The 18961-nt window shown below is 39.5% G+C and overlaps 1 protein-coding gene across 1 annotated transcript in view; it reads right to left on the bottom strand.

Moving 5' to 3' along the window:
* LOC115219808 (protein misato homolog 1) overlaps nt 1-18961 on the bottom strand; it is a 32305-nt gene that overhangs the window by 7798 nt on the left and 5546 nt on the right. The window contains exons 2-9 of the mRNA XM_029790082.2: nt 14830-14919; nt 13784-13899; nt 12455-12530; nt 11174-11255; nt 8973-9129; nt 6260-6377; nt 3981-4112; nt 1936-2097 (exon numbers count right to left, since the gene is read on the bottom strand). Coding sequence (XP_029645942.1) covers nt 1936-2097; nt 3981-4112; nt 6260-6377; nt 8973-9129; nt 11174-11255; nt 12455-12530; nt 13784-13899; nt 14830-14919 — 933 coding nt within the window. The remainder of the gene's footprint in view (nt 1-1935; nt 2098-3980; nt 4113-6259; nt 6378-8972; nt 9130-11173; nt 11256-12454; nt 12531-13783; nt 13900-14829; nt 14920-18961) is intronic.

The following is an 18961-nucleotide window of genomic DNA, read 5'->3' as shown; positions in this document are numbered from 1 at the left end:
AACCATGTATATAAGTGTATGTATATATGTATATATATATATATACATATATACATACACTTATATACATGGTTAGTGAGAGCTGTGCGAGCCATGTACAGGGACGCTGTTAGTAAGGTGAGGGTTGGCAATGAGTACAGTGAAGAATTCCGGGTAGAGGAAGGGGTCCACCAAGGTTCAGTACTCAGCCCCCTCCTATTTATCATAGTTCTCCAGGCAATAACAGAGGAATTCAAGACAGGATGCCCCTGGGAGTTCCTCTAATTGCTGAGTCACTATCAGAACTGGAGGAGAAGCTTCAGGTGTGGAAGCAAGGATTAGAATCGAAGGGCCTTAGAGTCAACCGAGCTAAAACCAAAGTCCTAATATGTAGGAAGGTAGACAAACCACAAACGCCTTCAGGTAGATGGCCCTGCTCGATCTGTAGAAAAGGCATAGGTAGAAACTCTATAAGATGTACCCAGTGTAAACTATGGACACATAAGAGGTGCAGCAATGTCAAACGAAGGCTAACTAGGAAGATAGTTTTTGTGTGTGGTAGATGCTCAGGATATGCGTAAGCTCACAAGGAATGAAGCCAGTATGCTCCGATGGATGTGTAATGTCAGTGTTCATACTCGACAGAGTGTAAGTACCTTGAGAGAAAAGTTGGATCTAAGAAGCATCAGTTATGGCGTGTAAGAGAGACGATTGCGCTGGTATGGTCATGTGGCGAGAATGGATGAAGATAGGTGTGTGAAAAAGTGATGCAATGGTAGATGCAATGACTAGTGACCAAGACCTTTGGAAACACTGAGAAAATGTGCAGAGAACAACTTCCGCCACATTCCAAGGAGAAAAACTAGAAGTAGTTGATAGCTTCCGTTACCTGGGTGTGCTGAAAGTGTAACTGCTAGAGTAAGAATAGCCTGGGCAAAGTTCAAAGAGCTCTTATCTCTGCTGGTGACAAAAGGCCTCTCACTCAGAGTAAAAGGTAGACAGTATGATGCATGTGTATGAACAGCCATGCTACATGGCAGTGAAACATGGGCCCTGACTGCTGAGGATATGCGTAAGCTCACAAGGAATGAAGCCAGTATGCTCCGATGGATGTGTAATGTCAGTGTTCATACTCGACAGAGTGTAAGTACCTTGAGAGAAAAGTTGGATCTAAGAAACATCAGTTATGGTGTGTAAGAGAGACGATTGTGCTGGTATGGTCATGTGGCGAGAATGGATGAAGATAGGTGTGTGAAAAAGTGCCACACTCTAGCCATTGAGGGAACCTGTGGAAGAGATAGACCCAGGAAAACCTGGGACGAGGTAGTGAAGCACGACCTTCGAACATTAGGTCTCACCGAGGCAATGACTAGTGACCAAGACCTTTGGAAATATGCTGTGAATGAGAAGACCCGTCAGGACAAGTGAGACCATAACCCATGGCCTTTACCTGGCATGTAGCCGGTCCACTTATGCATACCTTTCCTTCTTTGGACACAAAACTCTGCTTGCAAAGACCTGTTAAGGCAAGTGAAATCGAAATCGATCAAAAAATCAATGTAAATTGTAGTTGTGATACCAGTGCCGGTGGCACGTAAAAAGCACCATCTGAACGTGACCGTTGCCAGTGCCGCCTCGACTGGCTTCCATGCCGGTGGCACATAAAAAGCACCAACCAATCATGGCTATTGCCAGCCTCGCCTGGCACCTGTGCCAGTGGCACATAGAAAGCTCCCACTACACTCACGGAGTGGTTGGCGTTAGGAAGGGCATCCAGCTGTAGAAACGCTGCCAGATCAGACTGGAGCCTGGTGCAGCCTCCTGGCTTCCCAGACCCCAGTCAAACCGTCCAACCCATGTTGTTAGCATGGAAAACGGACGTTAAACGATGATGATGATATATATATATATAAAACAAACAATATGTAAAAGTGAGCTATAAATTGTGTCTCTTACCTTATAATTGACATGTGGAAACTTCCGGTAGACAGGACTAGAAGGGCTTGTGGACGGCCAGCCAGATGTGGATAGAGACAGAGGAACAAACAGGGAACTCTGCATGGGCAGTTGGTAATAACATAGGGCTGCATTAATTACGTGATGTCCACTACGGTCAGTCTGGCGGAAGAATAGACAGAAAGAGGAAATATTAGTTACAGGAAAATAAACCCAGTGAAAATGGTTTGATTTACCTTCAGTTTACAGCGTTCACCAGTGTTGCTCAACCTTTTTACCCTTGTGTAACCCTTAAAATAAATTACATGTCTCAAGGAACCCCTGCACAAAAAAAAAAATATATACCATATCTTTCTCATATTTTTTCATTGCAGTTTATGTTAAAAATATCATATATATATATATATATATACACAGTTGAAACACTCCTGTCACAACCTGGGACCTTGAAGACTGCTTTAATGCAAGAAAGTATACTAGTCCCTTAATATTTGATATTCAATATTTCATCTATTCAATAAGACAATCAATACTTTATTTCATTTTACTATATATACTATTTATATTCTACATTAATATTATAAAGAATATAAACAAAACATAAAAAAACAGACAGTTGGAATTCCTTTGAATAATATATATCCCACTATACACAATCATACAAACCCCTATTTATATATATATATTACACTCTTGGAGTGGTTGGCATTAGGAAGGGCATCCAGCTGCAGAAACTCTGCCAGATCAGATTGGTGTCTGGTTCGCCAGACCTCAGTCAAATCGTCCAACCCATGCCAGCATGGAAAGCGGATGTATGATGATGATGATGATATATATCCTCATCATCATCATCGTTTAATGTCCGTTTTCCATGCTGGCATGGGTTGGACGGTTTGACTGGGGACTGACAAGCCAGGAGGTCGCACCAGGCTCCAATCTGGTTTGGCAAGGCTTCTACAGCTTGATGCCCTTCCTAACGCCAACCACTCCAAGAGTGTTGCGGATGCACTTTACATGCCACCGGCACAGGGAGCCAGTCAGATGGCACTGGCAACAACCCACGCATGCATGGTGCTTATTGTGTGCACCAGCACGGGAGCCAGTCAGGCAGGACTGGAATTAGCCAATATTACAACAAACAATAATATATGTTGTGCATGTATAGTAATATTACAATCATAAAATTAACATTAGCTTATCTCACTCTTTCTCACGGAACCCCTAGGAACCTTTTGCAGAAGCCTAGGGTTCCGGCAAAACCCGGTTGAGAAATGCTGGCATACACATTCAGATTCCCTCTTATACTGTGAGTGGATTTGGGAGATGGAAACTGAGAGAAGCCCGTCATCATCATATCATTTAACAGCCATCTTGCCATGCTTGTATAGGTTGGACAGAGTTTACTGAGGCTGATTTCCTACAGCTGGATGCCCTTCCTGTTGCCAACACTCAGCAGTTTTCAAGCAAGGTAATATCTTTTTATCGTGGTTAGACATCTTTTACACAGAATATTGGATATGAATGACACTGCTTGTATGACAGTGACACTCATTTACGACTATGCAGACACACACACATGTATGGCAGGCTTCCACACAGTTTCCAGCTACTAAATCCACTCATCACAACGGTTTGGTTGGCTTGGGGCTATAGTGGAAGATGTTTGCCCAAGGTGCCATGCAGTGGGACTGAACCTGGAAGCTCACAGTTGGGGAGCAAACTCCTTAACCACACAGCCACACCAGTACCTATGTGTGTGTGTGTGTGGTGTGTGTGTGTAGTAGCCACAACACAAAGCTACTGACTTCTGTTGGAGTTATTTAGCTCCAGATCAATTCTGTAAAAGCAGACTTATGATGAAAGGCCTTCCAGCCATGACCACCCCATCTGCTCGTATTGTCCAATATATGCTTCTTTGTTAAACCAATAAAATGTAACCAGCAGTAAAAATGGGCTGCTATTTCTAAAAGGGCCACCCTCTAGGCCCCTACAGCTGTATCAGTGTATTGATTAAATAAATAAAAAAAAAAAGGGGTCAGGCTTACATTGGCAAAATTTGTTGGAGAGAGGCCAAAGGTGAGAAGAGATTTGCTGGAGAATTCATCCTGGAGATATTCCAGAACTGAGGAAGCAGCCCCAGTGAAGGCGTTGTGTGCGTCGACCAGGATCTGGAAACCCTGCAAAAACACAAGGACAGAAAATCAGTGAAGAAAGAAAAAATTTAAAAATTAACAAATGACAGATTGACGGGATTAGAAAGACTGCTACACACACAGGCACATGTGTGTGTGTGTGTGTGTTGTGTGTGTGTGTGTGTGTGCGTGTGTGTGTGCGTGTGTAGATGTGTGGAGGTGGGCATGCGTGTTTGTGTGTGTATGTGTGCATGTTTAGATATGTGTGTGTATCTGTGTAGAGGTGTGAGTGTGTGGAGGTGGGCATGCGTGTTTGTGTGTGTATGTGTGCATGTTTAGATATGTGTATGTATCTGTGTAGAGATGTGCATATATGCATGTATGTGAGCACATGTGCGTGGGTTGTTGCCAGTGCCATCTGACTGGCTCCTTGTGCCAGTGGCATGTAAAGTGCAACCACAACACTCTTGGAGTGGTTGATGTTAGGAAGGGCATCCAGCTGTAGAAGCCTTGCCGGGTCAGATTGGAGCCTGGTGCGACTTCCTGGCTTGTCAGTCCCCAGTCAAACCGTCCAACCCATGCCAGCATGGAAAACGGACGTTAAATGATGATGATATATATGTGTGTATGTGAGCATGTGTTTGTATGAATGTGTGTGTGTGGGTGTGCATGTACAGATGTGTATATGAGTTTGTGTAAGCGTTTTTGTGCATGTGTGTGTGTGTGCATTTATAGATGTGTGTGTGTGTATGCATGTATATGAGCACATGTGTGTGTGTGTGTGTGTGTGCGCAGGTACAGATATGTGTGTATGCATAAAGGCACATAGTTAAATGATTAATGTGTTGCCCTCACAATCTTGTGGTCATGGTTTCAATTCCCGTATTTGGCAGCGTGTTGCACTCTTGCACAAAATCATTTCATTTCATGTTGCTCCAGTCCACTCAGCTGTAAATGGACAACCTTGCAAAGGACGACCATTCCATTCAAGTGGAATGATGGCCTGCATGCCTAGCCAGCAAGGTGGCAGCATTTGGAAAGCAAGAATGATGCAAGGAAACACATTGTGAACAGTGGTGTATAACAACAAGCGATAGTCTACTTGATACAGTAACACAGTGATCTATGTATGCAGAGTTTTACATCATCATCATCCTCATCATTTAACGTCCATTTTCTGTGCTGGTGGCACTTAAAAAGCACCCATAACACTCTTGGAGTGGTTGGTGTTAGGAAGGGCATCCAGCTGTAGAAACCTTGCCAAATCAGATTGGAACCTGGACAGTTTGACTGAAAACTGGTCAGCTGCACCAGGTTCCAATCTGATTTGGCAATGTTTCTACAGCTGGATGCCCTTCCTAACACCAACCACTCCAAGATTGTTATGGCACTTTTTTAAGTGTCACCAGCACACATAGAAGTTATGTAATACCAGCATCGGCCATGACTATGATCTCACAGGGTTTGAGAGGTCTTCTCAAGCACAGTATATCACCAAAGGTCTTGGACATTTGTCACTGCCTCCGTGAGGCCCAAAGTTCAAACGGTGCTTCTTACGTGCCACACACATATATATATATATATATATATATATACATATATATATATATCAAATGTGAGGATAAAATTCTTTTCGAAAAAAAATATATTTTCTCAAAGAAAATTTTATCAATGGCCAGCATATTAAAAAATACCTTTAACGGTTAAATTTATAAACAATTCATAAATGAGGTCAAAGGAAAAAATTTCCAATGCCAAATATGCCGAAAAATTGGACATATTGTCCATTAACCATATAATGTTTTCACAATACGCACGCTACTTGAAAAAAGGTCGACAGAAATTTCTATAAAATTCCATTATTACCATATCGGACCGATTTCAAAGTTAGCTACTAAGAGCCCTCTCTTCGTCAGTGATACATGTGGTAAGAGAAATAAATGAGATACTTACTCATACCCACAGAAGAAGCAAATACTAAGTCGTGGGCACAACTAAGTACCCCAAATACATCCAAAATAGAAATACTCCGGCCCATTCGAGGCATGTGCAATTTGAACTGAGGCTCTCACAGAGTGAGTTAGTTAGTCCAGAAGTGAACGCTTAAATTTATATCAAATGTGAGGATAAAATGATACAAAGATTATTTGATCAGTGTCCATATAAGTATTGACTCTAAGCCATAAACTTACTTGTAACATGTCACATTCCTCAGTAAAATAGTGAAGTCTGTCCTCCATCTCAGCCCATATGTCGGTACCAGACATGGTCTCATAACCAGAGCCAAACACATCAAATGGTTGTTCTTCACTGGAAAACAATTTATTATATATATATATATATATATATATATATATTATATATATATATATATAGTGTAATAAATAAAATATATGCATACATAAAAACATATATGTACGTACCGACATCTATATATATATATATATATATATATATCAAATAAAATCAAAAACAGAACACAAAGGATGTCGCGGTACACATGTTTCAAGCTTTATAAACGACCTGTTCTTACATCAGTGTATAATAGATATAAAAGATGGTTTAAAGCTCTCTTCAGCTGCATGCATTGTTAGATACCCTATTCACCCTAAATTTACAGTACATATTTTTATATATATATATATATATATATACATACATACATATACAGAGTGGCTGAAAAGTAACTCATTAATATATAATTTTATAAGTAAATTATTAATAAGTAATTTACAAGTATTTTGAAATATAGAAAGAAAAAGTCATCATAGGAAGGACGAATTTTAACAAATGTGTTAATTTGATTTACAAAAGGAAGGGAAAGAGTTTCGGATATTAGTCATTCATCAGAAGGAAAATAAAGGAGGAGTGTGAAAAAAGAAAAATAGGTGAGGGTTTAGGGACCAAGTGAGTGTGTATGTATATATAGTTGAAATTTACAGAAAAAGAAAAGATGAAGACAGGTGTATGAACAAGGGGCAGGTAACTTTTACTCCTCGCCTTATTTTATGGGACTTGAAAGGAAGTTTACACTGTTTAAAGAAAGAGAGCACCCTTTATGATTTCAGGATGAAAAATAGGCCAACGGAATGGTAAGAATTTCATTTTGTTTATTTATTTATTACTTTCATCTTTGTTTTATTTTATTGATTTATCTATTTTGTAAATATTTCTCTGTTGAGACGAGACAGTTTGAACACCATCATCATCATCACCAGTTAGTGAGAAAGTCTTTTATGTTTCGAGCCTATGCTCTTCAACAGAAAGGAGTATGAGGAAATAAATAGAGACAGAATAAAAAAGAAACTTGTGGATTTAGCGATCAAACATGGCAACACTCACACACATATATCACTATTTATCATTGTATAAATAAATTAAGAAAAAAAAATAAAAGACACACAGAAAAACCTGGCTCTAGATACTCTGTATCTGAAAATAAGATGAGATAGTCACGACTGGAATGTATTTAGTTACAGCTCTACACACTCAATCTATTATATCAACTGGACATGGACGATCGTTGTATTCTTGTATTCTTTCTTTCTCGTCTTGAGGTTCACAGTCAAACGGCTGGGTGGATTTGCATGGAAAATGGCACACAGGTGGAGACGGGTCCATAGATTGTGCTGCCTTTTGTATTTTTTTCCTAGCCCCCATAGTTACTGAGAAAATTGATTAAAACTTTTTCTAATGGAATTCCCCATTCAAAGGTGATTGCACCTGCCATTCAGCTGTGAATTGGGTGATTTTGATCAAACCAATTTTGTGAAATAGAGCGATTTTTTTCTACATATAATGGGGAAGGCTCGCTTTTCAAAAATTTCAGTACAAAGGAAGAAAAAATTAGGATTCAATTTTTTTTCTATTTTGCACTAAGCTGAGCTTAAAAGCGCAGAAGGATTTAATGATTCACATGCCGCGAGAAGTTGGCAACGTATGCAAGCTGCTTCATGTCAAAAGGTGTCAACTGATTTCTGTCTCAAGGTTACATGTATGTTTGGATACTTATTAAGTCACTTAGCCTGCACAAGTTGAAACTGCTTGATCTGAGGTTCGAATACCAGCAAGCTCATATGCGTTTTTGAGCTTATAGGAATTGTAGACTAAAATGAACATGGGAAAAATAATGAAAAATATTTATGCAACTATTGTTCTACACTGACTAAAGTCATCTGTTACATAAATTGGACATGGGTGGTCGTTGTATTCTTGTGTATATATAAATTTGACATGGGCGATTCTTTCTTGTCTTGAGGTTCACGGTCAAACGGCTGGGTGGAATTGCACGAAAAATGTGTAGAATGATCCGGTGGTGTGGCTGGGCTTTGAATTTTTTCATAGCTCCCATGGTTACCGAGCTAATCTACTATAATAATACTATAATAATAATAATAATCTACAATAATAAAACATACATAATGTTTATGAATGAGAAAGGAAGGGGTGCTAGATGAATAAGGAAGGAAAGGGTGATGTCATACTTGGTAGTGGGATGATGGAAATTGTACACTGAAAAAATAAATCAAACAGCATTTCAACTCTGTGTGAATATGTGCATGTATGTAAAAGAGGGGAGTATGTGAATGTGTGTGTGTGTGTGCGTGTTTGTGTGTGCATGCGCAATGGAAGAGGGATGGTTCATCTTTGTTCGCTTAGTATTTGGGTTATTTTTTGAGTTGGTTGAATCTTGGTTGTCTTTTTTTTTTGTTGGCTAGTTATTTTTAGTGTTTTGATCGAAAAAAGTCATTCTAAAATGTAAGCGTGCCCAAACAAGTCGAATGCTTACACAGAACAGGTTTTACAGACACATCATCCAAATCGACCGGGTGAAACTGGGCTTAGCTGCTAGTCTTAAATACAAAGAGAACAAAAGAAACCATGTCTAATAATAAAGGACTGTACCTTTTGTGGGTGTAATCATTAATAATGTTGATCGTTTTTGGATGGAGATGGATGTTGAGGAAATCAGACCAAACTTCAGTGGAATCATCCAAGTTGTAGATTTTGTCGCCAGAATTGCATTCTTCGTTTCCGTCTGTTTCTTCCCTCTTGTTGATCTCTATAACCAGGATATAATGACAACAGGGGTGAAAAGAGCAACAATGGAACAACATATACATATAAATACATACATATGAATTTTTTGTGTAATGAGATAAAAAGACCAAGGCTGTATATATATATTAGAGCATTTATAGATAGAAGGTCTTACAGCTGTTTCTAGGATATTAATTAATAATAATATCCCTTTATCGGAGATGGTGTGAGAGGAAAAGTTTAGTTATAGATAGTTTCGATGTGATACAAATAGAGAGTGAGGTGGAGGAAAGAAAATAGATGTAAGATATGTATGGTTATTGAGTTCATAAATCCGTTTTATAGGCATAATGGTATATATGTGTATTATTCCAATATCCTTTGAGTAAAATTCAAAAGTCCAACAGTTTAATATGAGTCCATCCAAATGTAAAGTTTATAAGCAATGTAAGATTCTCTTAAAGTTGGTCCTTCCCAGTAGGGAATTTATATATCATACATACACAGTGGTTAGGGCAGCGGACTCGTAGTCGTAGGATCGTGGTTTCGATTCCCAGACCAGGCGTTGTGAGTGTTTATTGAGCGAAAACACCTAAAGCTCCACGAGGCTCCGGCAGGGGGTGGTGGCGATCCCTGCTGTACTCTTTCGCCACAACTTTCTCTCACTCTTTCTTCTGTTGGCCTGCCCGCTTAGCCAGCGGGGTGGCGTCATTTGAAGGCTAAAACAATGCGAAGCGCATTGTGACCAGTGATGTGTAGCAACATCTGATAGCCTGGTCGGTCACAGTGACGGTGACATACACATATGTATTATCATATATCATGTATATATCATATATCATACATACACATATATATATATATATCTTAGCTCTTAGAACCTCCAGTATTATACAAGCTTTTTCCAGACAACCCAGTTGCTTATCTTCCTCATGGCTCCACTCAGGCTGACTCCTATCGTTATCATGCTGTCCAGGAATATACTGTACTACCTCTTCCTTGGTCTTCTCCTCCGTCTGTTTCCTCCTCCTCCCAGCATCCACTCCATCACACTGGCAGCATATCTCTCTTGCGGTAGTCGAAACACATGGCCAGTAAACCGTATCCACCTCATAGTCCCCATGTGCTGCAAACATTCCAAGCAAGCTCTTCTCGTCACCTCTTTGTTTCTCCCTCTCTCCTGGCAAGACATACTCAGGATTGAACGTAGACAGTGCCAATGGGACACACCCAGCAATTGAGAGATCTTCACTGTCTTCTTCCAGGCTTCACAGGCATAGAAGGCTGTTGATATAACAATAGTTGAGTGTAGCATTGAGGGTTTTCAATTTCCGTGTGGGAGAAAGGTGTTGGAATACTGACAGTATGCATGTATCTATGTATGTGTATATACATGTGCATGTATGCATGTATGAGTGTATATGTATGAACTCAACAATATATTCTTGTATCATCATCATCATTTAACATCCATTTTCCATGTTGTCACGGGTTGGACTGCTTGACAGGAATTGGCAAGGACAGGAGCTAGACCAGAGTCTATAGAATGTTTTGGCCTGGATTCTGTAGCTAGATGCCCTTCCCAATGCCAGCCACTCTACAGAGTGTACTGGGTGCTTTTTAGGTGACATCAGCACCCACACCAATGCTTTTAACATGGTACCTTGGTTTTAGGATCACAATTCTGTTGTGGCGGGTGGGTCTTCTCAAGTACACCAATATGCCACATATCCTGGTCCTCTACGAATTAAATTAAGCTGGCCAGATTGGAGCAATCTCGAGTATAACCAGCCAGAATTGCAAAGATAATTTGGAACTTGACTGAAGAAAGAAAACTCCGAATGACCCATCCTTGTTTTTTTGTATTGTCTGCCTGGATGTTTTGTTGTCCCTATTTTGTATCATCTGTCTGGATGTTTTGCATTCTTGTCTCATTTTTGGTATTCCTTTTTATATAAATATAGCGGAGTACGTACACTTTGGTCTATTATATATATATATACATACATGCACATACTTGGTGCCAATAGTACATACACAAAAAAAAAATATTTTTTTAGTTTTACCTTCCAATGTTTCCATTTCTTTAGAATTCTCTGCAGATTCTGTTTCCATTTCTTCATATTCACTGGGGACGTGGTAACATTCCTGGCAGAATATAAACAATGGTAAAGAGAGGTGGTCAGTGGATCTTATAAAGACACTGGCAAAGACTTACATCACCAAAGTTGTTGTCATTTAACCCTAGGTCAACCCAGACAAGGCAGGCACAGGATCAAAAGAATCCAAACCATGACCATCCCAACTTGAGAGAGGATCTTTAGGATATATATAATGGGTCCTTCCCTTTCTTTTAAAAGATAGTAATGATGTGATTTAAGAAAGAAAGAAGGGAGGTAGGGAGGGAGAAAGGGCGGGAGGAAGGGTGGGAGGAAGGGAGGTAGGTAGGGAGGGAGGGAAGAAGGAAAATCCATCTATCCATCAGACAGTAGAGGTCTCCCTCATTGGTGCTTACCCATATATATATATATACATACATAAACCAGTTAAGGTGTCAATTGAAGGAGAATTGACTGCTTTTTCTAGCAGATCTAGCAACAACAAAGAGCTTACCTCATGAATCCATAACAGTGTAGGTAGTGTGAGGTTCTAGACTTTAGAAAAGTTTTCTACATTCAAACTTCGCTTGCGAAAACCTGTTGAGGCAAGTGAAATCAAAATCGCAGACGTGGCCGAAGACAGTACCGCCTGATTAGCACTTGTGCCAGTGGAACGTTAATAGAACATCCAAATGTGATCGATGCCAGGGCTGCTGATTGGCTCCCATGCCAGTGGAATGTAAAAAGCATCATTCAAGCGTGATTGTTGCCAGCGTCACCTTACTAGCACGTGCTGGTGGCACATGAAAAACAACATTCGAGCATGGTCATTGCCAGTGCCACCGGACTGGCTCCCATGCAGGTGGCACGTAAAAAACACCTTTAGAGTGTGGCCGTTGCCAGTACCGCCTGACTGGCCCTCATGTCGGTGGCACGTTAAAGCACCCTCTACACTATCGGAGTGGTTGCCGTTAGGAAGGGCATCCAGCTGTAGAAACTCTGCCAGGTCAGACTGGAACCAGGTGCAGCCTTTCAGGCTTGCCAGTCCTCATTCAAACCGTCCAATCCATGCCAGCATGGAAAGTGGATGTTAAACAATAATGATGATGATAATGAAACTATTCTACTTACAAAATCAACTTCTATAATAAATACTAAATCAACAAACAAGCCTCTAGGTGGTGGCTCAAACGCCTAGAAACAGCAGTCAAATCTCACTCAAATCACACTTCCAATAACAATACCAACCTCCTGTTTCTCAATGTCTTTGAGAAATTCATTTTTTTCAATCTTTGGTTTCTTTTTCACAGTCACATTTCCATGCCTGGCAAGAACACAAGAAGACAAACCTAGAATTACAAATGTCATACAACACACCTGAGCAATGTGTATAACAATACATACCTGAACAATATATGTTGCAAGACATACTTGAGCAATATGTATGGCAAGACATACTGGAGCAACACTGAATCTTAGAGTCTTATCATGCTTTCCCTTATATAAATCTGCCAATTCTGGTAGGAAGTAGAGATTTTGATAAAATGCAGGTTGTTGGTGGCGTGGCGGCAGTGATTGCAAGCATTTTTACATCTGCTTTCTATGCTGGCATGGGTTGGAGGAGTCATCAAAGTCCGAATCATCTCCTATTGGGAGCCACTGCATTGAAAGACTGATGCCTGCTCAGTAACTTAGACTTTGGCCAGTCACGTGTCCCCAGGACTCATAAGACCAGGGCTTAACCCAGTCTCCTGGACACAGAAGTGACTGAAACTACAACACTCCCTCCTCCTGAATAAGAAGCTAGTCCATTGCAGGGTTAACTTCCCATCTATTGCTGGAACTCTTTTAGAGGTGAGGGAACTGGAACAACATGAAAAGAAGTGTTTTACTCAAGAAAACAATGCACCACCCTGCCTGAGAATTGAAACTACGATAAAAATGTCCAGTGCAGATTTCAAATTCCTAACCACAAAGTTGATAATGCATGAGAGAAAAGTTAGGTGTAAGAGGTATTATATGCAGTGTGCAAGAGAGGAGACTGTGCTGCGTTTGGTCATGTGATGCAGTTGCATAGAGAAATGGAAGGAAGGTGTGGACGAAGGAGAACAAGGAAGACATGAGATGGATTATTGAAGGTCAATCTAAGGAGATGGCAGAGGGATGAGATATGTGGTGCATTGCTGTACTTGAGAAGACCTGGCCACCACAGCAGAATTGAAATCCTAAAACCAAGGTGCCATGTAAAAAAAAAAAACATTGGTGTGGTTGCTGGTGCTGTGTAAAAAGTACCCAGTACACTCAGTGGAATATTTGGCATTAGGAAGGGCATCCAGTCATAGAAACCAAACCAAAACAAGCTATGGAACCTGGTCCAGCTCCTGGCTTTGCCAGTTCCTGTTAAGCTGTCCAACCCATGCCAGCATGGAAAACGGACTTTAACTGATGATAACGATGATGATGATGATGGTGTTCAAACTGTCTCGTCTCAACAGAGAAATATTTACAAAATAGATAAATCAATAAAATAAAACAAAGATGAAAGTAATAAATAAATAAACAAAATGAAATTCTTACCATTCTGTTGGCCTGTTTTTTATCCTGAAATCATAAAGGGTGCCCTCTTTCTTTAAACAGTGTAAACTTCCTTTCAAGTCCCATAAAATAAGGCGGGGAGTAAAAGTTACCTGCCCCTGAAATTAGAATCAACCAGCAGAGATTAATCATACACCACACTTCACAATATAAGACAAAGACACATCATAAGATTCACATCATAACACAAAGACACATCATATCTCACAGCGCACACATAAGAGAAAAAACAGATCGTAAGATATCATAACACAAAGGCACATCATAAAAATACATCACATCTCAGCACACACATAGGAGAAAAACACATCGTAAAATATACATCATAATACAAAGATACATCTTAAGAAATACATACACATAATAAGAGAAAGATAAAGGGTTTTAACTGAACTAATTAACCCAGTTTTTTAAACACGATACTTATTTTATTGTTTTTTTGGTGCCTTTTTTTTACTTAACTAAGTTATGGGAATGTAAACAAACCAACATGGTTGAGGTGACAAACACAGCAGACACATATAGAGATACACACACACAAGATTAATCAGCCGAAATTGCGAAGATGATCCGGTTCTTGACTGATGATTGAGGACTTCGAATGTCCCGTCCGTGTTTTTTGTGTCGTCTTCTAAATGTTTCACGTTCTTGTCCCAGTTTGTATATTTTTTTACTTTTACATATATATATATATATATACATACACACATATACATTTAGATATTGTGTATACATATGACTGGCTTCCACACAGTTTCCATCAGCCAGATTCACTCACAGGGTATAGGTCAGCACAGGGCTATAATTGTGGGACACTTGCTCAAGGTGCTGTGCAGTGGGACTGAACCTGAAACTATGTGGTTGTAAATCTTGCTTCTTAAACCACTTGACTATGCACCCCACTCCTTTTTTTTTTTTGTTAAACAATAAATAAAATATACAAAGTAAAAGAAAACAACAAGAAAAGAAAAAAAATAAACAGTAATAGTCCTGGTTTGTTATGAAATGATTTCTATAATATATCTTACGTTCAAGTTTTTTCCCTCGCGGTACAGAACATCATGGTTGATTTCTGAAGGACCACTCACTTTGGAGGGATCATACTCAAAAGAGGACTCCTGTAAAATAGTAATGATAATAATAATATTAACAACAACAACAACAATAATAATGATAATAATAATAATAATAATAATAATAATAATAGCAACAATAATAAATAATTATTATCATCATCATCATTTAACGTCCGTTGTCCATGCTGGCATGGGTTGGACGGTTTGACCAGGGCTGGTAAGCTGGAAGGTTGTACCAGACTCCAGCCTGGTTTAGCATGTTTTTCTCCGGCTGGATGCCCTTCCTAATGCCAACCACTCCAAGAGTGTAATGGGTGCTTTAACATGCCACCAGCACGGGTGCCATTTGTGTGACACCGGCACAGGTGCCATTTGCATGACACTGGGATGCGTTTACTTGCCATCAGCATGGGTGCCAATTTGTGTGACACCAATATCTGTCACAACTGCAATTTTGCTCAGCTTGATGGGTTTTTATTCTCAAGCACAACGTAATGCCAAAAGTCTTGGTCATTGCCTCCATGAGGCCCAACACTTGAAAGGAAAATAATAATAATGGCTTCAAATTTTGCCACAAGGGCAGACATTTTGGGGGAGGAGATATGTCGATTATATTGACCCCAGGATTAAACTGGTACTTAATTTATCAACTCTGAAAGGATGAAAGGCAAAATTGACCTCAGTGGAATTTGAACTCAGAATGTGATGAAATACCTCTAAGTATTTCACCCGGCATGCTAATGATTCTGCCAGCTCAACACCTTAATAGTAATAATAATAATAATAATCCTTTCTACTATAGGCACAAGACCTGAAATTGTAGGGTAGGGGACTAGTCAATTACACTGACCCCAGTGCTCAGCTGGTACTTAAATTATCGACCCCAGAAGGATGAAAAGCAAAGTTGACCTCAGCAGAATTTGAACTCAGAACATAAAGATGGATGAAATGCTGCTAAGCGTTTTGCCTGCTGTGCTAACGATTCTGCCAGGTTGCTGCCTTAACTCACCACCTTCATAATAATAATAATAATAATAATAATAATAATAATAATAACAGGTTAGCTTGAGAAGTTAAACAGTTGTGGACGATGAAAAAGGTAGCAGTAGTACCAATAATTGTTGGAGCCCTGGGAACAGTGAGCAAAAATCTCAAGAAATATGTGGAACAAATAGGGGCTGCAATAAAGGTAGAGCACTTGCAGAAAACAGCACTGCTTGGAACTGCTTGAATACTCCGGAAGGTGCTTGAAAAATAAGAGGTATTACCTTAGTTCACTGGTAGTGAACAGCTGACACTGTAATATATCTCCAGCGTTAGAAGCTGTGCAAAGGCAGTGATAATAATAATAATAATAATAATAATAATAATAATAATAATAATAATGAAAAATAATATGAATAATCCTTTCAAATTTAGGCCCATGGCCAGCAATTTTGAGGGGAGGGGCAAGCCAGTTTCACACTGACCCCTGTACTTGACTGGTACTGTATATTTATCAAACCCCAAAAGAACAAAAGGCAAAGCTAACCTCAATATTTAACTATTGTGTCTGGAATTCAAATCCTAACCTCCAGGGGCTCAATGAAAAAGTACCAGTTATTTACTGAGGTCCATTCAATTGACATGTAACCAGTGTTGGATAATTTTATTATCCTCGTTATCGTTAAACTGTTTAAAATAAATGATTGTCATTATCTCTGTTGGATAATCCTCGTTATCTGCCAGTGAACTAAAGGATTAAATGTTATTAAGGTCAACAGAGAGTGAGTGAAGGTCTAATTAATTATCGTTAGTAATAGCGAGTGAGATGAAGGTCTAGGCTAAGATCAATATTGCCAATCATTATCACTCTGAATGTCTATTGATACAATAATTTTGAATTTCATTTCTTTACATCTTTTTTTTTTAGATCCCCCTGTGCCTCCCCTTCCCCCTACCCACCTCATCTCCAGACAATCGTGTCTTACCCTTTAGTGTGTTCTAGACTTTGCCATCATCATCATCATCACCATCATCTTACAGATGTTGTTTAACTTCTGTCTTCCACGCCGGCATGGGTTAGACCAGTAGTTCCCAAACTTTATCAGGCAGCCGTCCCCTTGACACCCGGGCCACATCCCTAGTGTCCCCCACCCACCCCACCCTCACAAACATAAACCTCTTTCTGAAGCAAATCCAAAGCAAGTGTATTTCACAAATAAAACTTAACCTAAAGAACCCATTATTTTGTTGTTTTTACATGAATCGCTCCTTTTGGCAACCCTATTATCACCCCACTTTTCTTCAACGCCTCTTTGGAATTTCCCACCGCCCCAGGAGGGCAATACTGCCCACTTTGGGAACCACTGGGTTTGACGATTCAAGAGAAGCTACCAAGCCAGAGGACTACAGTAAGAGGTGGGGCTGGAGAGAGGGTAGGGTGAACATAACTGCTTCTTATTTTCTCCTTTTATTTTTTAACCCTTCAGTATTCAAATAACCCTGTCAAATGTAATGTTTATATACTCTCACTCTTTACTCTTTTACTTGTTTCAGTCATTTGACTGCAGCCATGCTGGAGCACCGCCTTTAGTCGAGCAAATCGACTCCGGGACTTATTCTTCGTAAGCCCAGTACTTATTCTATCGGTCTCTTTTTTGCCGAACCGCTAAGTAACGGGAACGTAAACACACCAGCATCGGTTGTCAAGCAATGCTAGGGGGACAAACACAGACACACAAACACACACACATATATATATATACATATATACGACAGGCTTCTTTCAGTTTCCGTCTACCAAATCCACTCACAAGGCATTGGTCGGCCCGGGGCTATAGCAGAAGACACTCGCCCAAGATGCCACGCAGTGGGACTGAACCCGGAACCATGTGGTTGGTTAGCAAGCTACTTACCACACAGCCATTCACATTATTTTGAATTAATCAAGGTGGCAAACCTGACAGAATTGTTAGCACGCCAGGCAAAATGCTTAACACCATTTCGCCCATCTTAACATTCTAAGTTCAAATTCAACCGAGGTCGTCTTTGCCTTTCATCCTCTCGGGGTTGATAATATAAGTACCAGTAAAACAACTGGGGTTGATGTAATCGACTGGTCTCCTACCCAGCAATTTCAGGCCTTGTGCCTATAGTAGAAAGGATTATTATGTATTAATCATGGATGATCTTGTTGCTTTAAGATCTCAATGATGTGATTGTATATTTTTAGAATGACATTGTAGGGTAGGTGTGAGAGGCCTGATCTGATCAGTTTGACCATAAAACAAATAGAATATCTTGACCAAATATGGCCTGTCTAAATGCTAGTGAATTAAACTGGCCAAATCTGGCCCAAATATTTTCCCTGTTCTATGTTCAAACAGACCAGATCTAGCTTCTCACACCTACCCTACAATGTCATTGTAAAAATAAACAATCACATCATCGAAATCTCAAAGCTCTGAGATAATGCATGATTAATTCGAAACAATGTGAATAAATAATCATCACATTCGACAGAGTAATCTGAATGTTGAAGGGTTAATCAGGGACCAAGGCAATGACTTTGAGCTTTTACAGAGCCCCTGAAATGGGTGGGTGGAAGGATATCTGCAAACCAGAAAACTAACCTGAATGTCTCATTATTCAACTGGTGTTGGGAACAAAAATTAACATGGAATTTTGATGAAAAGTTTTAACTTTTATTGACTTTGGCGCTTTTTGTTAGCATATTTCTGTTTAAATTGACAGCTTTTAAAATTATGAAGAATTTGGCAAAATAACTTTATCCATATTCATCTGGTCTTTCAAACATAGATTAACATGAAATTTTGATGGAAGATTTTAATTTAGGATCACTTTAACCCTTTTGTTACCATATTTCTGTTGAAATATAGAACCTGTGTTTCAATCAATTTTGAAAATTATCAAGAATTTAGTAAAATAATTTTGTTATTATTATTAAGCTAGTGTTTGGAACATAAATTAACATGTTTACAAAAGGACCAGCTGACTTCAGTGGGATTTGAACCCAAAGCAGATTTTGAAATATTATTTCACATAGAAATGTGTGTTTGTGTTTATGTGTATGCATGTGTGT

Source organism: Octopus sinensis, linkage group LG15, assembly GCF_006345805.1.
Source record: "Octopus sinensis linkage group LG15, ASM634580v1, whole genome shotgun sequence".
In the NCBI taxonomy this organism is placed as follows: domain Eukaryota; kingdom Metazoa; phylum Mollusca; class Cephalopoda; order Octopoda; family Octopodidae; genus Octopus; species Octopus sinensis.
This window is presented reverse-complemented; position numbering and strand designations above follow the sequence as displayed.